Genomic DNA, 20155 nt, shown 5'->3' on the forward strand with positions numbered 1-20155 from the left:
TACTAGGCATTTGTCCAAGGGCTACAGGTGTGCTATTTCAAAGGGACACATGCACCCCCATGTTTATAGCAGCACTATCAACAATAGCCAAAGTATGTAAGGATCCCAAATGTCCAACGATGGATGAATGGGTAAAGAAGATGTGGTATATATATACAACAGACTATTACTCGGCAATCAAAACAAATGAAATCTTGCCATTTGCAACTATGTGGATGGAACTGGAGGGTATTATGCTAAGTGAAATTAGTCAGAGAAAGACAAAAATCATATGACTTCACTCATATGAGGACTTTAAGAGACAAAACAGATGAACACAAGGGAAGGGAAGCAAAAATAATATAAAAACAGGAGGGGGACAAAACAGAAGAGACTCATAAATATGGAGAACAAACTGAGGGTTACTGGAGGCGTTGTGGGAGGGGGGATGGGCTAAATGGGTAAGGGGCATTAAGGAATCTACTCCTGAAATCATTGCTTCACTATATACTAACTAATCTAGATGTAAACTTTAAAAAATAAAAAAATAAAGTTAAATTACAAAAAAAATAAATAAATAAGAAAATAAAAAATAAAATAAAAAGAAAGTGCTTTAGTATTTGTTTTGAGCAATTTTTCCAAAATATTTTACACTTGGGTTTCCTTTAAAAAAAATAATAGTTTCAGACTGAATTAAATGGTTATTAATTCAAAGTCTGGTATAAGCACACCTAATTTCATTGTTATCTGGTGGATGGATGAGAGCCAAAACTTAAAAGTGGGAAAGAACTAAAATAAATAGTAAGGAGGTAATGCAATTAGTAGAAAATTGCGGAAGGTGCTAAAAGTGGTAGACAAGCGGCACTTGAAAACTCCAGGATATGATATTTAGTTAACTACCAGAACAAGCAAAACTAGAGGCCAGGTCACCAAGCAGAGAAGGAGCCCAAATGCGCATGAAAAAGGAAGAGAAGCACGCTCCTGGAATCAGGTACTGATCAGAAACACTCAAAGAGCAATGTTATGCCCTTTAACTGTGTGCCTTTCATCTAAAGCAAAGCTCCAAATAAATAAGTATAAGCTAATATGTGCTCCAAATGTCTATGAGCTAGTTCCAAACTTGATCAGACCAAAAAAAAAAAAAAAAAAAAAAAGAGCTAAATCTGGAAGGTGTGAAATGTAAAAAAGACCAAAAATTAATCTGAGTGTTCTCTACGAAAGGTCTTCCGGTCAAGGTACAGAACAGGCCGACTTTGCTATGTGGTGGGTATATACGTATACACAGATCAAGCAAGTTAGAGCTTTGTGGCTTCAGTACCTCCAGGGAACTGAAACAGCAGGAAAAAAGGTAAAGCAAAATGAAGTGGCACCCATCTTTTAGGAATAGGGTATAGCTAAGTCTTAAGATCAAAAATCCAAACTTCAGGGGTGTCTTAGGGGCTCAGTCTTGGTTAAGTGTCCAACTCTCAATTTCGGCTCAGGTGATGATCTTGCAGTTTGTGAGTTCGGGCCCACATTGGGCTCCAAAACGACAGTGCAGAGCCTGCTTCGGTTCTCTCTCTCGGCCCCTCCCCTGCTTGTGCGCTCGAGCACGCTCTCTCTCTCTCTCTCTCAAAATAAATAAATAAACTTTTTAAAAAATCCAAACTTCAGAAGATTAACAATTTCAAAGCTGTCTAAATTCTCGAAATATATTGTTTTTCATGGTAATTAGCAAAGCTGCCTTTAATAAATCAGGCTTAATCACTTGTGTGAGGCAGACAGAGGCCATGCATTTGGTCCACAGGTAGAGAGTGGTTTTAAAAGGAGCCCGTAATGGTGACAGCAGCAGGAATCAAACAACCACCTTAAATTAAGGGAAGGACGACAGGTACTAAGGAAGGACTTGTGATGAGCACTGGGTGTTGTATAAGTGAGGAATCACTGAACTCTACTCCTAAAACCAATATTGCACTGTGTGTTAACTAACTGAAATTTAAAGGCGGGGGGGAGGGGAGAGGGAGAGAGAGAAGGGCATGGTAAGAAGTCAAGACAGCCAAATCAGAGGCTCAAAGTACACCTCTCTTTACACATATGTGTACAAATCTTACCCTCTGTCAAACGTTTATTTTTGTTTTGTTTTTTTTCAAAAGACTTTCCTAACAATCCTCTTTTACATAGAATGGTAGAATCAAAGTACTCCTAAGAAACAGTAAGTAAAATCACCTCAATTTAAACTCTAAAGAGTAATTTAAAAGGATACGGATACAGTTGGGGTCTAAAAAAGGAAGCTTCCATAATATGTAGTTTAAATAACTTTTAAAGACTCACCTGTAGGCTTAACTGAATAAAACCCAATGGCCTCTCCTTTCTTCCACAGAATCTTAGCGTAATCAGTACTGCTATGGCACAGGAATGGTATCTCATTTCTCTCCATTTCCTGTTTTCTATAAATAATTCGATTCAGAACATACAGTACCACTCTCTCCCCAAGAGTTCTCACCTGGAAAGAGAGTCAGACACAGGCACAACAGTTATGATATGCATTCAGAGATGCTATCCACCTTGCTCTCTGCTTCCACACCTCATACTGGAGTGCACAAAGCACTTTAAATACACTAATAATGATTTCTTAAACTTATCATCACAGTAAAAGTGATAAGAGTAACCATTCATGCCAACAACAATCCCTTTCTATAGACAGATAGGCATGGAAATAGTGCCTCTCAGCAAAATTCTAAAACAGGAAAAACTAATTTCCAATGTACCAATGATCTAGCCATCTCTTCCTTAGCGCTCAAGTGTTTTGTTTCTGCTACCAGCTGCCCAGACCCAGGCTACCTCTACTGCTTCAGTTCTTTTCACCCCATTCCAGTCTCAATATTAAAGAAAAAAGAAAAAAAAAAAAAAAAAGAAAAGAAAAAAAGAAAGCTTCCTGTTATCCTCTAGATCTTTAAGAACCATTACCTTACTTGATGAGGAAATCCATAATTATGTTCCTAGCGAAGGAATCTCTCTCATTTTTTCCAGGTAAAATGTTCATTTAACAGTCATGTCTATAGTTAGACAACTATAAGAAACACCCACCTCACCCCACATACATACCCACAGACCCTTCTGCCAGATCAGATGAGTGATGACAGTGGTACCAGGCAAGTCTGATAAAAAACAAACTTGGGGCAGTCACAGCATGGAAACAGAGCCTCACTTCCTACATGCAGGGTTACCTGGTCACAGGGACCACTCACCAACTTTCTGACATCAAACAATGGGGTTTTCCTCCCACAGACATCTTTCACCACTAAAAACAAGAGTACTTACTACCCATAAGGTATTTCTCCTCAAGTCTCCTTGAAGAAAAACAAGAGTGCCCTATAATTAGGTGAGTGAAGAAAAAAAGCATTAACCCATATACCAACACTCCTCTCAAAACTAAACAAAAACCCTTAACTATACTACACAGTAGGAGAGGTCAGATACCAAACAACACACAAAATGACAAAGCTCACTTGCTTTCCAGGCAACCCATTCCTTCCTTGAACAGCTCTGACCAGTACATAATTCTTCTTTATACTGAGTTGACTATAGCCAAAGACTGTACTTTGATACTCTGGAGCCATACAGTCTAAAAATAATTGAAGAGAGCCATGACATTCCCCTAAATTCCTACCACAGGAACATAGGAACGAATGAAAGAAAGGACTGATCTAATGCAATTTTGGGTACTTTTGCCATTCCAGTTCTCACTCTTGAAATGCTCCAGATCCTTATCATCTCTCTTCCCACTGGGGCTTGAAGATACTACAGACATAAACACTGAAGATACGGTTATAATAATCGGGCTTTGCTATATAAACTTCAGTTCTTGTATTAGCTTTTTTGTTTACCTTCATTTTACTTCTAATTAACTAAAGCCCAATCGTTTTCATATGCGTTGTTTTAGCTTATTCTTCACGGTGTACATGTGCAGTTATTTTTTTGAACCTATGGGTAATTACTTTTCATCATGTTAGATCCTCTTTGTTCCTTAATTCTGCCTTTCAGAGCCTGGTTCTCCCATTCAGCACTGTGGCATGCAGAATTCAGGTCATCTATGTCTTCCTCGAAGGAAATGAGAAGATGGTGACGAGGACAGAAAAAAAGGGACAAAACCTGGAAGTATGCCAGTGAGGATCTCCCTTCTATTCCACTGTGTAGAGCACTTGAATAGACCACCTGAAATGGGCCTACTGATAGGCAAGGTTCCTGGTCAGTCTCTCCTAGAGACAGAGAACCTAAGCAAACACACGGAGGGAACTAGGTTTTTCTCTAACCTATACAGAAATCAGAAGCTGAAGCCAATACAGGTAACTACCGTTCAAGTAACCCATAGAGACTCACTCTTCATCACTCAATTCTCAGATACATTCAGAGCCACATAAAACTGAGGAAGCCCAATCAGAGTACCAGCTTCATCGAAACAATGAAACTTTAATCATCTAATACAACCTGGTCATACTAAAATGGAGAAGTGCTCAATAACTTTAAGAACTATCAATGTTTAATGGGAAACAAACTGTGAAATGGCCTCATAAGAAACACTTTTAAATACAGGATCTTGTTACCTGCTTAAGCCCTTCTCTAGAAGGGACAGATGTTTTCACAATATCATCAATAGCCCACCACTGATCAGCAAGGTAAAGTGCCACAGCTAAAAATAGAATAAATGATTATTAACATTTAAGTCTTATAGCATACAATATTACTATTTGATAAGGTTTATATAGATAAATATATCTACACTTTATAATACAACGTGGCCCCATTTATTAAGCAAAAAAAAAAGAAAAAAAAAAGGTACCTGTGAGTGAGTCCTCAGGTGCAAAGAGAGCAAGAATTTTCTCAGTCTGATCTCCACCATAAAGAGGTACAAAGCCTACATTGGACAGGCTAATAGGAATCTGAAATGACAAGTGAGTAAAGATTAGTGAAAAGTCTATTCAGAAAATATAGGACAAAAACAACATGCTTCTACCAAAATACTAAACTTTTCCTACATTAATGCTAATTATGTAATTTCATAGAAGGGATTTCTCATGTCAAAAAATTCTATCAGACTTCCCTTTTGCAAGAATTTTATTATCTTCGGGGACAAAAAACTGAAGTTTATTTCAATAAATATTATTATTGTACTCTAGCCACAGATATGAATAAAAACAAAGGCATGATATGGTACATATAAACTCATTTAAAAAAAGACACTAGTTTATTATCTGTTACACAATTTCACGGGGGAAAAAAACTCCATTTTATAGTAAAAGACATCAGACAGGTAAAACGGTTTTTCCAGTGAGATACATGATACTCTAAGATTTGCCTACCTTCATTAATCTGACCATAATTCCCCACTTACAGATGATACTACAATTCAGATAATTATAAAATACTGGTGCTTTACAAGAAGAGACTTTAAAGAATCCCTTAAACATCACTTACTAGAAGAAAACTACAAGGCCTATAAAGGTTAGAGAATTTGCCTACCATCTAGTTCACAGTGAAATTCTAACAATTCCAAGTCTAATTATCTTTCCTTTCACTATATATCATGCTTACTAATTAGAAAGCTTGATTCTAATACTTTAGAAAAAGGACGATCTGTGGTACAAAAATGTGCAATTTAGTGTTCTGATTTTTCTTTCTTAAAAACCTTCTAAAATCACAAATTCTCAATCTAAATTTAGTCAGCTCAAATCCCGTAACCAGTCTCAGCAAACTGTTACACAACTTACATAAAATTTTAAAGGCATAATATAAATATTAAGCAATAACCTGTAGAGTGTGTTTTTTAAAACTTGATCATACTGCTATACTAACAAATCAATATTTATTCACTTTACTGAATAGTCTTTTGATAAAAATTTCAAAAGTGAGTAGTTAACATTTTAAAAAGTAAGCAGATACGATTTCACATATAAACTGAACTGAAAAGACTGATAACAATCACCTCAGCACACCTTACCGTGATATTGAGAAGAGAAAAACGTTCAGGGTTTTCAGGGTCGCCACACCTTAGATCTGACATGTAATCTTCAGCAGAATTTTCCAATTCTTCATGACTGCAATTATCCAGCATATCCACAGGGAATGCCATCCTCTTCAACAAACAACATGGAACAAATGTTTCAGAACATGAAATGTTACCTGTCTTTACTCATAGAAAAAAAATTTTTATTGTAACACCACACTTCAAGGAAACTTCATTTTCACTATGCCAAGACAGACAACAATTTGAGCCCACTGATTGAAAATGTATATCAAACAATAAAACTTTTAAACGTTCATTTGTAGTAAAGCAAGCAATGAAATAGAAATTAATCGGGGCACCTGGGTGGCTCAGTCGGTTGAGCGTCTGACTTAGGCTCAGGTCATGAACTTGCGGTTCACGAGTTCAAGCCCCATGTCTGGCTCTGTGCTGACAGCTCAGAGCCTGGAGCCTGTTTCGGATTCTGTGTCTCCCTCTCTCCCTGCCCCACCCCCACTCATTCTCTGTCCCTCAAAAATAAATAAACATTAAAAAAAATTTAACATGGGGCGCCTGGGTGGCTCAGTCGGTTGAGCATCCGACTCTGGCTCAGGTCATGATCTCACAGTCTGTGAGTTCGAGCCCGCATCAGGCTCTGTGCTGACAGCTCAGAGCCTGGAGCCTACTTTGGTTTCTGTGTCTCCCTCTCTCTCTCTCTGTCCCTCCCCTGTTCATGCTGTCTCTCTCTCTCTCTCTGTCAAAAATAAATAAATATTAAAAATTTTTTTTAATTTAATACAAATAGAAATTAATGAATAATTCCTTAAAATGATAAAAATAATTTATACAGGCATAGGATATACATATTTACATATAAACACACATGCATATATCATCCTATACCTGCCAACATTTAAGCCACTGTAAAAGGACAAACACATAGGAACTTTTGGGAATAACAAAACTGTTCTACAACTGGATTATAGTAATGGTACAACCCTACAAATTTATTTTAAAAATCACTGAATTGTACAGTTGCAGTAGGTAAACGTTACAGCATGTAAATTACATCTCTCATATATATAGCTATTAAAAAAAAACCAACACTTTAGTGGGGAAACACTAAAGCCAAGAAAAATAAGGACACTACTACTATATAAAATTATATAGGTATCTGTCAATGCAATTAGATGAGAGAAAGCAATTAAGGCATAACAATTCAGGATGGGTGTGAGGGTTGCGGCGGAAGACTATTGCTACCTCAATTTGCAAATAATTTATTTAATTGAAAAATCCCAAAGAATTAATGGAAAAATTATTCCAAATAATACGAAATTATAGTCAAATAGCAAGATATAAAATTAAACATATAAATCAAGCCTTCATATTTACAATAACCACTGGTAAAAAATAATAATAATGAATGGGAAAGAATGAGTAAAAATAGAAAATAAGATCCCATTTAAACACCAAAAATTAAAATAGTCTTAAATTTAACAACAATAAACAACAGGAAACCTATTTAAGTCTAAAACATTACTATAAGAAACAAAGTGAACAAACAGGAAACACAAACCATATTCTTAGAAAGGATGCTTCACCACCAAAAAGGTATTAGTCCTCCCTAAGTTAATCTATATTAATTTAATGGAATCCTAATGAAAATACCTTTAGGGTTTTATTGTTTCCTGAGGGAAAACAAGTTATAAAGTTAATTAGAAGGAATAAATAAGCAAGAGTAGCTAGAAAAATCCTGAAAAGGCAGAGCAATGATTGGAGGAAAGTATGAACCCTGTGAGATACTAAAACACATAGTTATCAACAATAACCAAACTATGGAGAGAGCCCAAATGTCCACTGACTGATAAAGAAGATGTCGGGTGGGTGGGCAGGTGGCACGCCCGCATAGAATGGCCTATTACTCAGCCATCAAAAAGAATGAAATCTTGCCATTTGCAATGACATAGATGGAGCTAGAACATACTATGTCAACCAAAATCAGACAGACAAAGACAAACACCATATGATTTCACTCCTACATGGAATTTAAGCAACAAAACAGATGAACATATGGGAAGGGAGTAAAAAAAAAAAAAAAAAAAAAGGAAACAAACCACAAGAGATTCTCTAACAACAGAGAACAAACTGAGGGTTGACGGAGGGAGGTGGGTGGGAGATGGACTAGATGGATGATGGGTATGAAGGAGGGCACTTGTGATGAGCAGTAGGTGTTGTATGTAAGTGAGGAAACACTGAATTCTACTCCTGAAACCAATATTGCACTGTATGTTAACTAACCAAAATTTAAATACAAATGTAAAAAAACAAAAAAGTTATCATAAAACTTTTGAGGGGCACCTGGATGGCTCAGTCAGTAGAGCACACAACTCTTGATCTTGAAGTTGTAAGTTCAAGCTCCATACTGAGCACAGTCTACTTCTAAAAACTAAAATAAAATAAATAACAAAAAGGGGTGTCACCTAGCTGGCGCAGTAGATGGAGCATGTGACTCTTGATCTCAAGGTTGTAAGTGTGAGCTCCAACTTGGCTGTAGAGATTACTTAAAAATAAAATCTAGGGGCAACTGGGGGGCTCAGTCAATTAGGCATCTTTTTTTTAACGTTTATGTATTTGGCGGGGGGGGGGGGGTGCAGAGAGAGGGACAGAGGATCCAAAGTGGGCTCTGCACTGACAGCAGAGAGCCTGACATAGGGCTCGAACTCACAAACCATGAATTCATGACCTGAGCTGAAGTCGGATGCTTAACTGAGCAACTCAGGTGCCCCAGCCATCTGACTCTTGATTTCGGCACAGGTAAAGATCAGGCCTGCTGAGGATTCTCTATCTCCTTCTCTGACTCTCCCCTGCTCATGCTCTGTTTCTCTTTCTCTCAAAATAAATAACCAAACATGAAAAAAATAAAATCTAAAAAAAAAAAAAAAAAAAACAGAAAAAAGCACCATACTATCAAAACATTAAACAATGTGATGACAAGCATATGCATAGACAAACCAATGTAATAAGATATGGAAATATATCCTAATACCTATGGAAACTGAGTATATGATTAAGGGGAGCTATTTCAATCAGAGGGGGGCAAAGTTTTGAATGAGGTAGTATTATTTCATTGGTCTTAGAGTACGTTTAAAACAGACAATTTTGCCCATCTTTGAACTTCCTATATCTGAAATCATAGAGCAGGCTCTTTGTTGCATTAACTCTCTTCACTCAACATTACTTCTGTATGAAACATCAATATTGTTGGTTAGACCAGTTAATTTGTCCCTTTTATTACTATGTAGTGTTCCATCATACCAAATACAGTTTGTTTACCTATTCTACTACTGATGGACAGTTGAGCTACTATGAATATTTGGGTATGATTATTTTGGTAGGGATACATGCACTCATTAGTGTTAGGTCTGTATACCTACAGTGACCAATCTTACTAAAGTTAAGATGAGCAGACATATGCATTCTCACGTGATATGACAAGAACACTGGACCCAAATCTAACCAAGCCATTAGACAAGCATGAAATGAAACCTTAAGTATGCAGACATCCATATTTAGAACTCAGTTTCTTTAACAGAGAATGGAGTTTTAAAAAAAAGAGTGGAAACTGATGTAAATTAAAAGAAATTTAAGAGCAGCACCTGGGTGGGTGACTTGGTTAAGTGTTTGACTCTTGATTTGGGCTCAGGTCATGATCTGCCCCTCATCAGGCTCCACAACTCTCTCTCCCTTTCCCTCTGCCTTTTTCCCCCACTCATAAAAAAAATAAATACAACTCCATTATAAATAAATAAATAAATAAATAAATGAGAGAGAGAGAGAGAGAGAGAGAGAGAGAGAGAGAGAAATGAAATAAAAAGAAAAGAAAACTTAAGAGACCTGTCAGATGCATTGTGGAGAGGATGCTTATTTGTGTACTCTTTAAAATCTCCATGATAAAAAGTTAAATAAAAACTTACAATCTGGGGCGCCTGGATGGCGCAGTCGGTTAAGCGTCCGACTTCAGCCAGGTCACGATCTCACGGTCCGTGAGTTCGAGCCCCGCGTCAGGCCCTGGGCTGATGGCTCAGAGCCTGGAGCCTGTTTCCGATTCGGTGTCTCCCTCTCTCTCTGCCCCTCCCCCGTTCATGCTCTGTCTCTCTCTGTCCCAAAAATAAATAAACGTTGAAAAAAAAAATTAAAAAAAAAAAAACAAAAAAACAAAAACTTACAATCTACGTCAAATACTGAGCTACCAGTTCTTTTGTTTTTATTTTTTTTAATGTTTTCCTTTTTGAGAGAAAGACAGAGTGTAAGCAGGGAGGATCAGAGAGTGAGGGAGACACAGAACCTGTACCAGGTTCCAGGCTCTGAGCTATCAGCACAGAGCCTGACGCAGGGCTCGAAGCCCCGAGTGGTGAAGTCGACGCTTAACTGACTGAGCCACCCAGGCACCCCTGGAGTTACCAGTTTTTAAAGGAAGTGTAAAGTTAGGACAGATAATTTTGTTTTAAAATTTTCCTATTTTATATTTACCCAAAATAAAAACTGAAGAGCAGAACTGCTCTATTTGTCAATAACTTCTTCAGTTTTGATAAAGGAAAATTTAAAAGGGGAAAGGCAGAAGAAAATCAACTGAGGAAATAGAAGTTACTTTTCCCTGAAGTGACCTTCAGATATGTTTTATCACAACAAAAGTATTAGTAGCCAAGAACTGAATATCTAATGGAAATATGAGATAAACACATAAAAGACAGGACACATACAGTAACAATTATATATAATTAAATATATTTTTCTGAAGTTTGAAGATATGAGGATAATGAGAACTTACTTTTTTCTTTTCTTTTTTTTTTTTTTTTTTACCATAACCTGAAATCTTGATCCTAAGAACTTTAAAACTTGGTGCACATATGACTGGGAACCTAATTTTATTCAAATAATTTATTATTTTATTCAAATAATGCTGTATATTTATATATTTAATCAAACTGATTTTTAAAATCAAAACCTAGAAATAGAACACACCAATTCAGCCCATCTGTCAGTAAATGTAAAAGTCTAAATAAAGGGAGAAAGCAAGATAAATTTGTGAAACTATTGACGAAAGCAATGCCACAAGATTTCCAGCCAATTTATAAAAAGGAAAAATAAACCTAAAGATTTTAAGAGAGCCCAACCAGGAGCCTATATATAACTAAGATGGTGGAGTCTGAAAAGGATCATAAAATAAAACAGCAATACTTAAGCAAGCTTATTTGTTAGTTTGAGACTATCTTTTTATCTCTGTCAAAGTCAGTATGTAAAAGCAAACTAAGGAAATACATCATTACATTCTATAGTCCGATCTAACTATTCTAATGAAGATTAAAATTTTAGGTCAAGCTAAAAACACCAAACAAATGGTCAATAGTAGATGAAAGACACATAATTAGGACACTAGTTAAGAGAATGTGTAACTGTTTTTACTTACTTGTAGACAAGATTCCAGCTTTATATCCATGTAAAGCATTAAGAGATTTTTGTTTAAGTTTATTTATTTATTTTTGAGAGAGAGAGAGAGAGAGAGAGAGCGAGAGAGCAAGGGCAGAGAGAAAGAGGGGCAGAAGATCCGAAGGTGGCTCCGAACCTACAGCAGAGCCCAAAGTGGGGCTCAAACTCACGAACTGTGAGATCATGACCTGAGCTGAAGGCAGACACTTAGGCAACTGAACTACCAGGCACCCTAAGAGACATTTAATGGTCCATACCACTGACTAGACAATGCTCAAGAAAGATTACTATTATACCATTTCCCTTAAACCAACTCAAAAGACTCTGTTGAAAATTAGCTACCAGAACAAGCTATGTATGAATGAAACACATTTAAAAATTTCATTTGCTGGGGGCACCTGGCTGGCTCAGTAGGTGGAGCCTGTGACTCTGGATCTCAGGGTTTTGAGTTTGAGCCCCTTGTTGGGTGTAGGGATTACTTAAAAACAAAACCTTAAAAAAATTTTTTTAAGAATAAAAATAAAAATTTAACTTGCTAACAGTAATTCGAATCTGAAGAATCAAACAGGGGCATCTGGGTGGCTCAGGTGATTGAGTGTCCAACTTTGGCTCAGGTCATGATCTCATGATTCGTGGGTTTAAGCCCCACATCGGGCTCACTGCTGACAGCTCGGAGCCTGGAGCCTGCTTCGGATTCTGGGTCTCCCTCTCTCTCTGCCCCTCCCCTGCACACGCTCTGTCTCTATCTCTGTCTCTCTCTCTCAAAAATAAACATTAAAAAAAATTTTTTTAATAAAGAGTGAAACAGAAGTTAATGTCTGAAGCCTGCTACCAAAACCTTAATTTACAAGTTTAGATTTAGATTTAAAGTCGAGACAAAGAATACAAAATGGACACAGAATGTAAAGTAGTCTTGACGGGACAGCAAGTTTATAGGTGATTTTCTTTTTCATCTGTTACTATGCTATGGTTTTTAAAAGATTTTAAATGCTAATGTCATGTTTTAAATGCAGGTTTTTGGTTTCATTATTAAAAAGACAACAATTCTATCAAATAGGCAAAGGAGGTGATCTGAATAAAGAACCCAAGATTATAGCCCGGAATAAGACAATTTGAGGGCAATAACCAGTCTTAGAGAGGGCTTAGTTTCTCATCTAATACGGTTCAGGTAAAAGTCATGTGTCTGCCCACCCACTAGTCCACAGCACACTGAGACTGAAACATGTGCCACTCTCTATAAGCCACTGAACTTTCCTCTTGTGTTGCCCAACCTTCAATAATTTGCATACCACCACGAACATTTCCCCCAATGTGTTAAGTGCCTACATCACTATTCAATATATTTCTCAAGCGACTTCTTCTTTTCTTTAGTTTTCTTTTTTATTAGGTAAGCTCTACACCCAATGCGGGGGCTTGAACTCTTGACCCTAAGAGCAAAAGTCACATGCTCTACCAACTGAGCCAGTTAGGCGCCCCCCAATTTGCTTCTTTAAAAATACACACACCTCTCATCCTATCTCCTCCCCTCTGCTTTTTTTTAATTTAGTAAAACATGCATATAAAACGCAGCATTTTAACCATTTCTAGATTTACAATTCTGCAGCAGTAAGCACTGCAGTCAGCACACAACACCGTTGTATAAACATCACCACTGTTCATTTCCACAACTTTTTCATTATCCCAAAGAGAAACTATGTACCCATTAAACAATAATTTCCCATTTCTTCTTTCCCCGGCTGCTAATAACCACCATTCTGTTACCTGTCTCTATGAATTTGCCTATTCTAGGCAATGCAATAACTGTCTCTTAGCATTTGGCTTATTTCACTTAGCACAATGGTTTTAAGGCTGCATGTTGCAGCATACATCAGAATCTCAAGCCACTTTTTTAAGAAATATTTTATTCACCCGTAACTATAAAACCACCCATGTGATAGATCGGATTACACGTTTTCCTATTCAGCATTAAAATTTTTAACTACCATCATTTAAACATTCACCTCAAAACCACTTAAGAGCATCTCCAAAATCACCAGTAATACATCAGTGCATTTTAGAAAACACTGCACTATAGGTATAGGACTAAAGACAAGCACAACGTGACTAAACTAATTAAAGTGTAAAAACAAACTTATTACCCTTCATTCTTAAACCTTTGTAGACTACAGTCTTTAAACAGAAAAACATTGCTTCTGGGCTTATTATTATTATTAGCCAAAGATTATTCATACACACACACACACACACACACAAAACGGAACAATCATGTGTTCCTGTAGTCCTACAAGTTAAATACTCTGAAATTTGCATAAAGAGCATTACTGGGGAGAGAAATTTTACTTACAAGTTGTGATTTCTGAATACAGTTTAAAAACAACCATAGTTTCATAGTTTTTAGTATGAAAAGAATTAGAAAGTATTTCTCTAATTCCAAAGGTGCATATACATACATACACACACACATACACCTCTTCTAAAATGTTTTTGTGTTGCAAATCTCTCCTTAGATCCATTACTTTTATTACTGCTTGCTTTCAGTGTTCAATTGTATTGGCTAAATAATCACCTGATAGTATTTAAATGAAGACAGAAACTATTATACATCAATTGGTTAACAGCAACAGGTAATACTTACTGAGAAGGGACCATATACAAGACTTTAAAGAGAAAGCCACAGTCACATTGCATATAGAGTGAGATATTTCTATCAGCTTCAATCTATACATGAAGAAACAGAACGTCATACCACTAGGAGGGCTAGAAGAATAGGTACAATGAGACATGCCTCCCAATACAATTATTTTTACTCAATATTCAAAATCGTATTTGTCATGGTTATAGGAAAGCTCCTTTTGAAAAATACTGCAATAATTATCTTGTTATTAAGTCTTCTATTCACCTATTACACCAGAAAGAGCAATTGGAATTGGAATTCTATGACCCTGGTTCCTGGGTCAGCTCTGCCACTAGCTAAGTCAGTGACCCTGGGCAAGTTACTTACCCTCTTCAGGCTTCTGTATTCTCATTAGTAATGTGATGCAACTGGACAGGATAATCCTAAGGACCTTTTCACCTCTAAATGTTTGTAATTATTTAGAAAAAATACTGGTTAAGACTTTAAATTACTAGCCGTATGGCGGTTCTGCTACAGTTTAGAGGCAAGAGAAAAGTGGTAAAGCTCTAGACAGAGATATAGGTTGCTATGATAAATCACTCACTTCTCCCTCTTTTTTGTTGTTAAGCTTCTGTTCTATGTTACATAACTGTAAAGCTGTCAGATCAAATTTTGTCAAGCACTTTATGCTCTGCCCATGAGATAAACCAAAAGGGCTAAATAGGTTCTACATGAATGAGAAAGCTTAGTGTTGCCTTAAGCAAACTAACTCATCAAAAAATTTACGCAGAATGGATAATGAAGTGTAAAAAGTGTCCAAATTAATTTATAAATTAAGCAAATGTTATGCTCATTAATCCTGGCTAACTTGTATAAAAACACAATACTAATACCTCTTACGTAAGAATTCTAAGATGCCCATCAGCTACTTCACATCCATCTTTTAATAATTCTACCCCTTTTCCCTAAATTATTACATAACTATTTAAAAGAATGAATGTTCTAAGGAAGAAAATATGAAAAAGAAAAAACAAATTGCTACAACTGTGATGGTTTTCCCTATTTAAGGTTAATCACCAGATGTCAAATATACACTTTAAAAGGGGGAATGTATTTTCTAAATTCAGTTCCTAAATTCCTTCAAAATTCTTATAATTATTTTTACTTGGGGGCTTTAGGGCGAAAGGAATATCAAAAAAATATGGACATTTTAGAGGTGAAAGAGTTGTTAGAAAAAAAAATAATTATCGCAACCAATCCAAGTCATGATCCTGTTTCCCCAACATTGAAAATAGGTTAGGTATCCAAGCAACATAATCTGTAATGCTCTCAACGTTTTACACAAAAAGCCTGTTCCTGAGCCTTATTATGATTCTTCTCTTGATTCTTCCCTTTTTTCTAACATCCTTTTCTTCCCTAACTCACCTAGCCGCTGTACATTAGCTCAACAATCTCTCTCGTTTTATTCTTCTCTCCATCCTGCCCTACACAAGGCTCTAAATCCTACATTAATCCTTCTCCAGTGTTAGAGCTAAGGTTCTGAACAGGACAAAAATGAAACCAGTGAGCAAAGTGCTCCAGCTATCAAATCTCAGACAGGCTCAACACTGTGCACAAATCCATTTCTGTCCTCTGAGAAAGGAAAAAGATTTGATTACCTATGGGTGAGGACTGTCCGCAAGTTTACGGTTAACGGGGCACAAAGTTAAAAAGCATTCATACCTGTTGCTTGTTTTTGTTTTAAGTAGGAAGCAAAATCATCTTCTGAAGTAATCATCACTGAGCCAACAACGGACTGTGTGCCTATTCTATTCAAAACACTTCCCATGTATTCCCAGAAATAGTTATCACAAACCGATGAAGTGAGGAATTTAATTACCTTCACTTGCCAGATGAGGAAACTAAGCTGAGTAGCATGTTCAAGGGCACACCCTAGTTAAGTGGCAGAACTAGTATTTTAATCCAGGCAGTCTAGCTCTGAGGCCTGTTCTTTTTATCACAACGCTGTGTCTAAAAGTAGAGCCTTTCAGGAGTCCTATTGTAGTTAAAGATTGATTGCATATATCAGGAGAAATATTACTAGTTTTCTTTCTAAGAATTAGTTCTCTCTTCATATCTAGGAAGACTGTCCTAGATCTAAGAAATCATTTAAACATGAAAATGTAATCTCTCTTGGATGCATCTAAGTGACAAGATTTGGTGTATGTGCCTGCATCCAAACTACAAGGGAGAGAGAACGTGACTGGAGCGGGGGCGGGGGGGGGGGGGGGGGCTGTGCATATTCTATCCTGAGGAGGCAAAACAGGACTCTTGGGCTGAAATAAGATTCATAAGCAAAAATGAGTCAGAACACAAAATACTAAATTTTACCACACCCAAGAATGGATACTCAATTCTTAACTATCAATACATTTTGAGCAAGATATAGAGAGAGAGCTGGGGCACCTGGGTGTCTCAGTTGGTTTAGCATCCCACTCTTGGTTTTGGCTCAGGTCTGATCTCATGTTAGTAGTTCGAGCCCATCGGGCTCTGTGCTGACAGTGCAGAAGCCTGCTTGAGATTCTCTCTCTCCCCCCCTCTCTCTCTCTGCCCCTCCCCTGCTTGCTAGCTCCCTCTCTCTCTTAAGATAAATACTTAAAGTAAAACTACTTATACTGCTCAGATACATATGCAAAGAAATAGAAATCACCTGTAACTGAAGCTTCCACTTGAATGACTACACGTTTACTGCAAAAAGAATAGATTTGCCTCTAGAAGATGCCAGCAGCTACCCCAGTACCTCAAACCTGGATTCTGTTTCTATCTCACAGAAGCAGTTTACAAAACTCTGGGAAGGACGCCTGGGTGGCTCAGACGGTTGAGCGTCCGACTTCAGCTCAGGTCCTGATCTTACAGCTAGTGAGTTCGAGCCCCATGTCAGGCGCTGTGCTGACAGCTCAGAACCTGGGGCCTGCTTCAGATTCTGTGTCTCCCTCTCAAAAATAAATAAGTAAATATATAAATAAACAAGCAAAAATCTCAGGGGAAAAAGCACAATAAGAAGGATTTAAATAAATGCACCATAAAATTTTGCTTTCATTTCAACATGAGACAAACTAAAATCCTTTGACCTAGCTTCTTTACCACGTAACAGATCTAATTTTATAACGTCTCATTAAAGTTAGCAGGAGTTTGGCACAGTAAAACTCAAGGACACGAGCAATGGTTAAAAACAGGAGTCTCAACAAAATGCGCAATGTTGTAGGTATCTTTGACATAAAGTATCACAGAGGCTTATCTCATTTAAAACCATAAAGAAGACTGATGTTTTCACTTCAAAGAACATATACCGAGCCCAAAGAAAAAGCAACAGCCAAACCAAACCTGGTGTTTAACACTGGCATACAATTTAGGAAATACGCTGCCAAGCCACAATCACCACCCCAGCCCCTAATACTTTCACTACACAACTAAGAAATGTAACTAACGGTTGCCACTATGGGCAGAGGAGCATACCAACTTGGAAAAACGGCAGATTCGGGACCACAGGCTACCCACGCCTCTTTTCCTCCAGGCCTCTCCAACTCTGCACTTCCATCCATGGCTCCATGCACCTGTTCTCCCACACCTCCTGCAACCTCAGGTGGGTTTGCTTACCCAGATGAAGTAAATTGTTTTCTTGCCTCTCGTGGGCAGCACACCCAGGAGAAAAAGAGGCAAGCGATAGTAGGAGCCTTCCTGTCTGCCTCCGATCCATGTTTACTAAATAAATGAATAAATGAACGACTGAACAAAAGTTTGTGTAAACAAATCACACAGAGGCGCCAGGAGGAAGAAACGCTACGGCTGAGACATGTACGGCTCTGAGGCTAGATGAAAAGCTATCCATGGACCTTCAACAGCGATAGAGGGGAAAACCCTCTAAAAAGACGGAGCATACTACGTGGAAGCCAGAAAGCATGTTGAAAATGGCACGTTGGATTTACCAAGAGAATTGAGGTATATTAGAAGTAGTGGTAGAAACACAAGGAAAATAAACCCCGTACAGAACATAAAAGGCTAAGAATACCAGACTAAAGAGTCTGTGAACTTTATTTGGGATGCAGGAGGCAATTTAAGGATCTTGAGCAGGAAAAAGACATTTAAGTCAGACAGTTGTTCCCACAGCTTTAGGTAGGATAGATTAATAAATAGAACTAAAGGAGACAAGTAGAGAAACTCCGACAAGTACCTCACGCATACTTCTTTTAGTATACTTACCACAGGTTAATGTGATTTTTCTTCATCTGTACTACCAACCTCAGAACCCCAAGGAAGCAAAATCCACTTTTCGACACATGAAAAGTGAGATGGGTAAAATTATCTACTGCCTCTTCTGACCAATAACTTGTGTCTATACCTGATTACTTGGAGAAAAAAAGACAGGAAAAAATGTCTTAATTTACAAAAGGGTAGTATCATCAAAAATTCATTTATAATTATTTTTTAAAAGTGAAATGTGCGGGGCGCCTGGGTGGCTCAGTCGGTTAAGCATCCGACTTCGGCTCAGGTCATGATCTCACGGTCAGTGAGTTCGAGCCCCGCGTCGGGCTCTGGGCTGACAGCTCAGAGCCTGGAGCCTGCTTCGGATTCTGTGTCTTCCTCTCTCTCTGACCCTCCCCTGTTCATGCTCTGTCTCTCTCTGTCTCAAAAATAAATAAACGTTTAAAAAAATAAATAAAAATTTAAAAAATTTAAAAATTAAAAAAAAAAGTGAAATGTGCTTCCTGATGACGACAGAACTACCATTTATTGTTTGTTTGCCTTTCACCAGGCGTGAGCTTAACACTCTACACATCTTCTCTCACTCATTCCTCCAAAAGACCCTCTAAGGCAGATATTCTTAAGTCTCCCAATTAGGAGCCTCAGGTGTGGGGAAGTTAAGTAAGTTGCCCAAAATCATACAGCTATTAAGTGGCAGTCAGACTCTAAACCTACGCAATCGGTCTCCAAGGGATTTAACCTGGGGGCCAGGTTCCCAGGTCGAGACAGAAGGCCAGTATGACCCAGGATGTATCTGATCGCACAAATATCACAGAGTACATCAAACATATTGTTTAGTCACTCTGTAGGAGGGAGATTTTTTAAATCTTGCAATATTCTCTCTTCAGATGTTAGATGCACTGTCTCCAGCATTTTTAAATGGTTACTACACAATACAAAGCCAACCGTTTTTTTGTTTGTTTAATAAACACATATAAAGAGAGTCTCTGCTTTATTCATAATCAGAAAAATGCAAATTGGGATCACAATTAAATACCATTTTGTACCATTTTAGATTCTCTGTCTCCCTTTCTCTCTGCCCCTTCCCTGCTCATGCTCTCTCTCTTTGAAAAGTAAACACTAAAAAAGTGGTACCATTTTGTACCCACTAAATGAGCAAAAATTAAGAAATCTATTCGTATTTTTTTAAGATATCTATTCATATTAAGTATTGGGACAGGTAGTGAATCAACAGGACCACTTAAGATACACTGGTAAGAGTGTAAACGGGTTCAAATACTTGAGAAATAATATGGTATCATGTATTATGTTGCACAAGTATACAACCAGCCTAGAGACAGCAAAGTGTTCCAGGAAGCATGCATGAAAATGTTCTGAGCAACTCTCTTTGCAATAGTAAAAGAGAATAATCTGAGAAAAATCTTGAGAATAATCTGTTAGGATAGTGGGTAAGTCATGTAGTCAGTGCAGCCACATCTCACAATGGGCACAGAAAGTTAATGGTGAGTGAAAAAAAATTCAAGCCTCAGAGAACATAAATCCTATGAAATATCTTTTAGAAATTCAAAAATAAGAAAGCCAACTGTTTGAAAAGTTAAAAATTAAATGGGAAACACAAAAACTGACAAAGTAAAATGCCTACTAAATATTTATTTAATTACCATACAATAGAGCTAAAGAAAAAATGAAATTCACTAAGTAGCATTATAGTTCTTAAGTTATTCGTTGCTGATGGCCAGAGACAAGTAAGACCTTGAAATTCAGATGACAGTAGACTCAAAATGAACCATGAGCAAGTTTTTCTTAAGTTAAAGCCAAAAAACCTTAGAATGGTGCTTCTTTATTAAGGTTAT

General features: G+C 37.3%; 1 protein-coding gene across 11 annotated transcripts in view; it reads right to left on the bottom strand.

The window, feature by feature from the left end:
- FAM169A (family with sequence similarity 169 member A) overlaps positions 1-20155 on the bottom strand; it is a 96468-nt gene that overhangs the window by 47355 nt on the left and 28958 nt on the right. For 7 of the 11 annotated variants that reach the window (XM_045062099.1, XM_045062089.1, XM_019835558.3 and 4 more), the window contains 4 exons: positions 5957-6091; positions 4799-4898; positions 4563-4648; positions 2290-2461 (listed from right to left, as the gene is read on the bottom strand). In XM_045062099.1, the coding sequence (XP_044918034.1) occupies positions 2290-2461; positions 4563-4648; positions 4799-4898; positions 5957-6088 (490 nt within the window). In that variant the 5' untranslated portion in view covers positions 6089-6091. Of the gene's footprint in view, positions 1-2289; positions 2462-3063; positions 3308-4562; positions 4649-4798; positions 4899-5956; positions 6092-11426; positions 11445-14447; positions 16224-17555; positions 18269-20155 lie in introns of those variants that run through there. The other 4 variants (XM_045062094.1, XM_019835576.3, XM_045062095.1 and 1 more) reach the window with 4 other exon arrangements.

Source organism: Felis catus, chromosome A1 (genome assembly GCF_018350175.1).
Source record: "Felis catus isolate Fca126 chromosome A1, F.catus_Fca126_mat1.0, whole genome shotgun sequence".
Lineage (NCBI taxonomy): Eukaryota > Metazoa > Chordata > Mammalia > Carnivora > Felidae > Felis > Felis catus.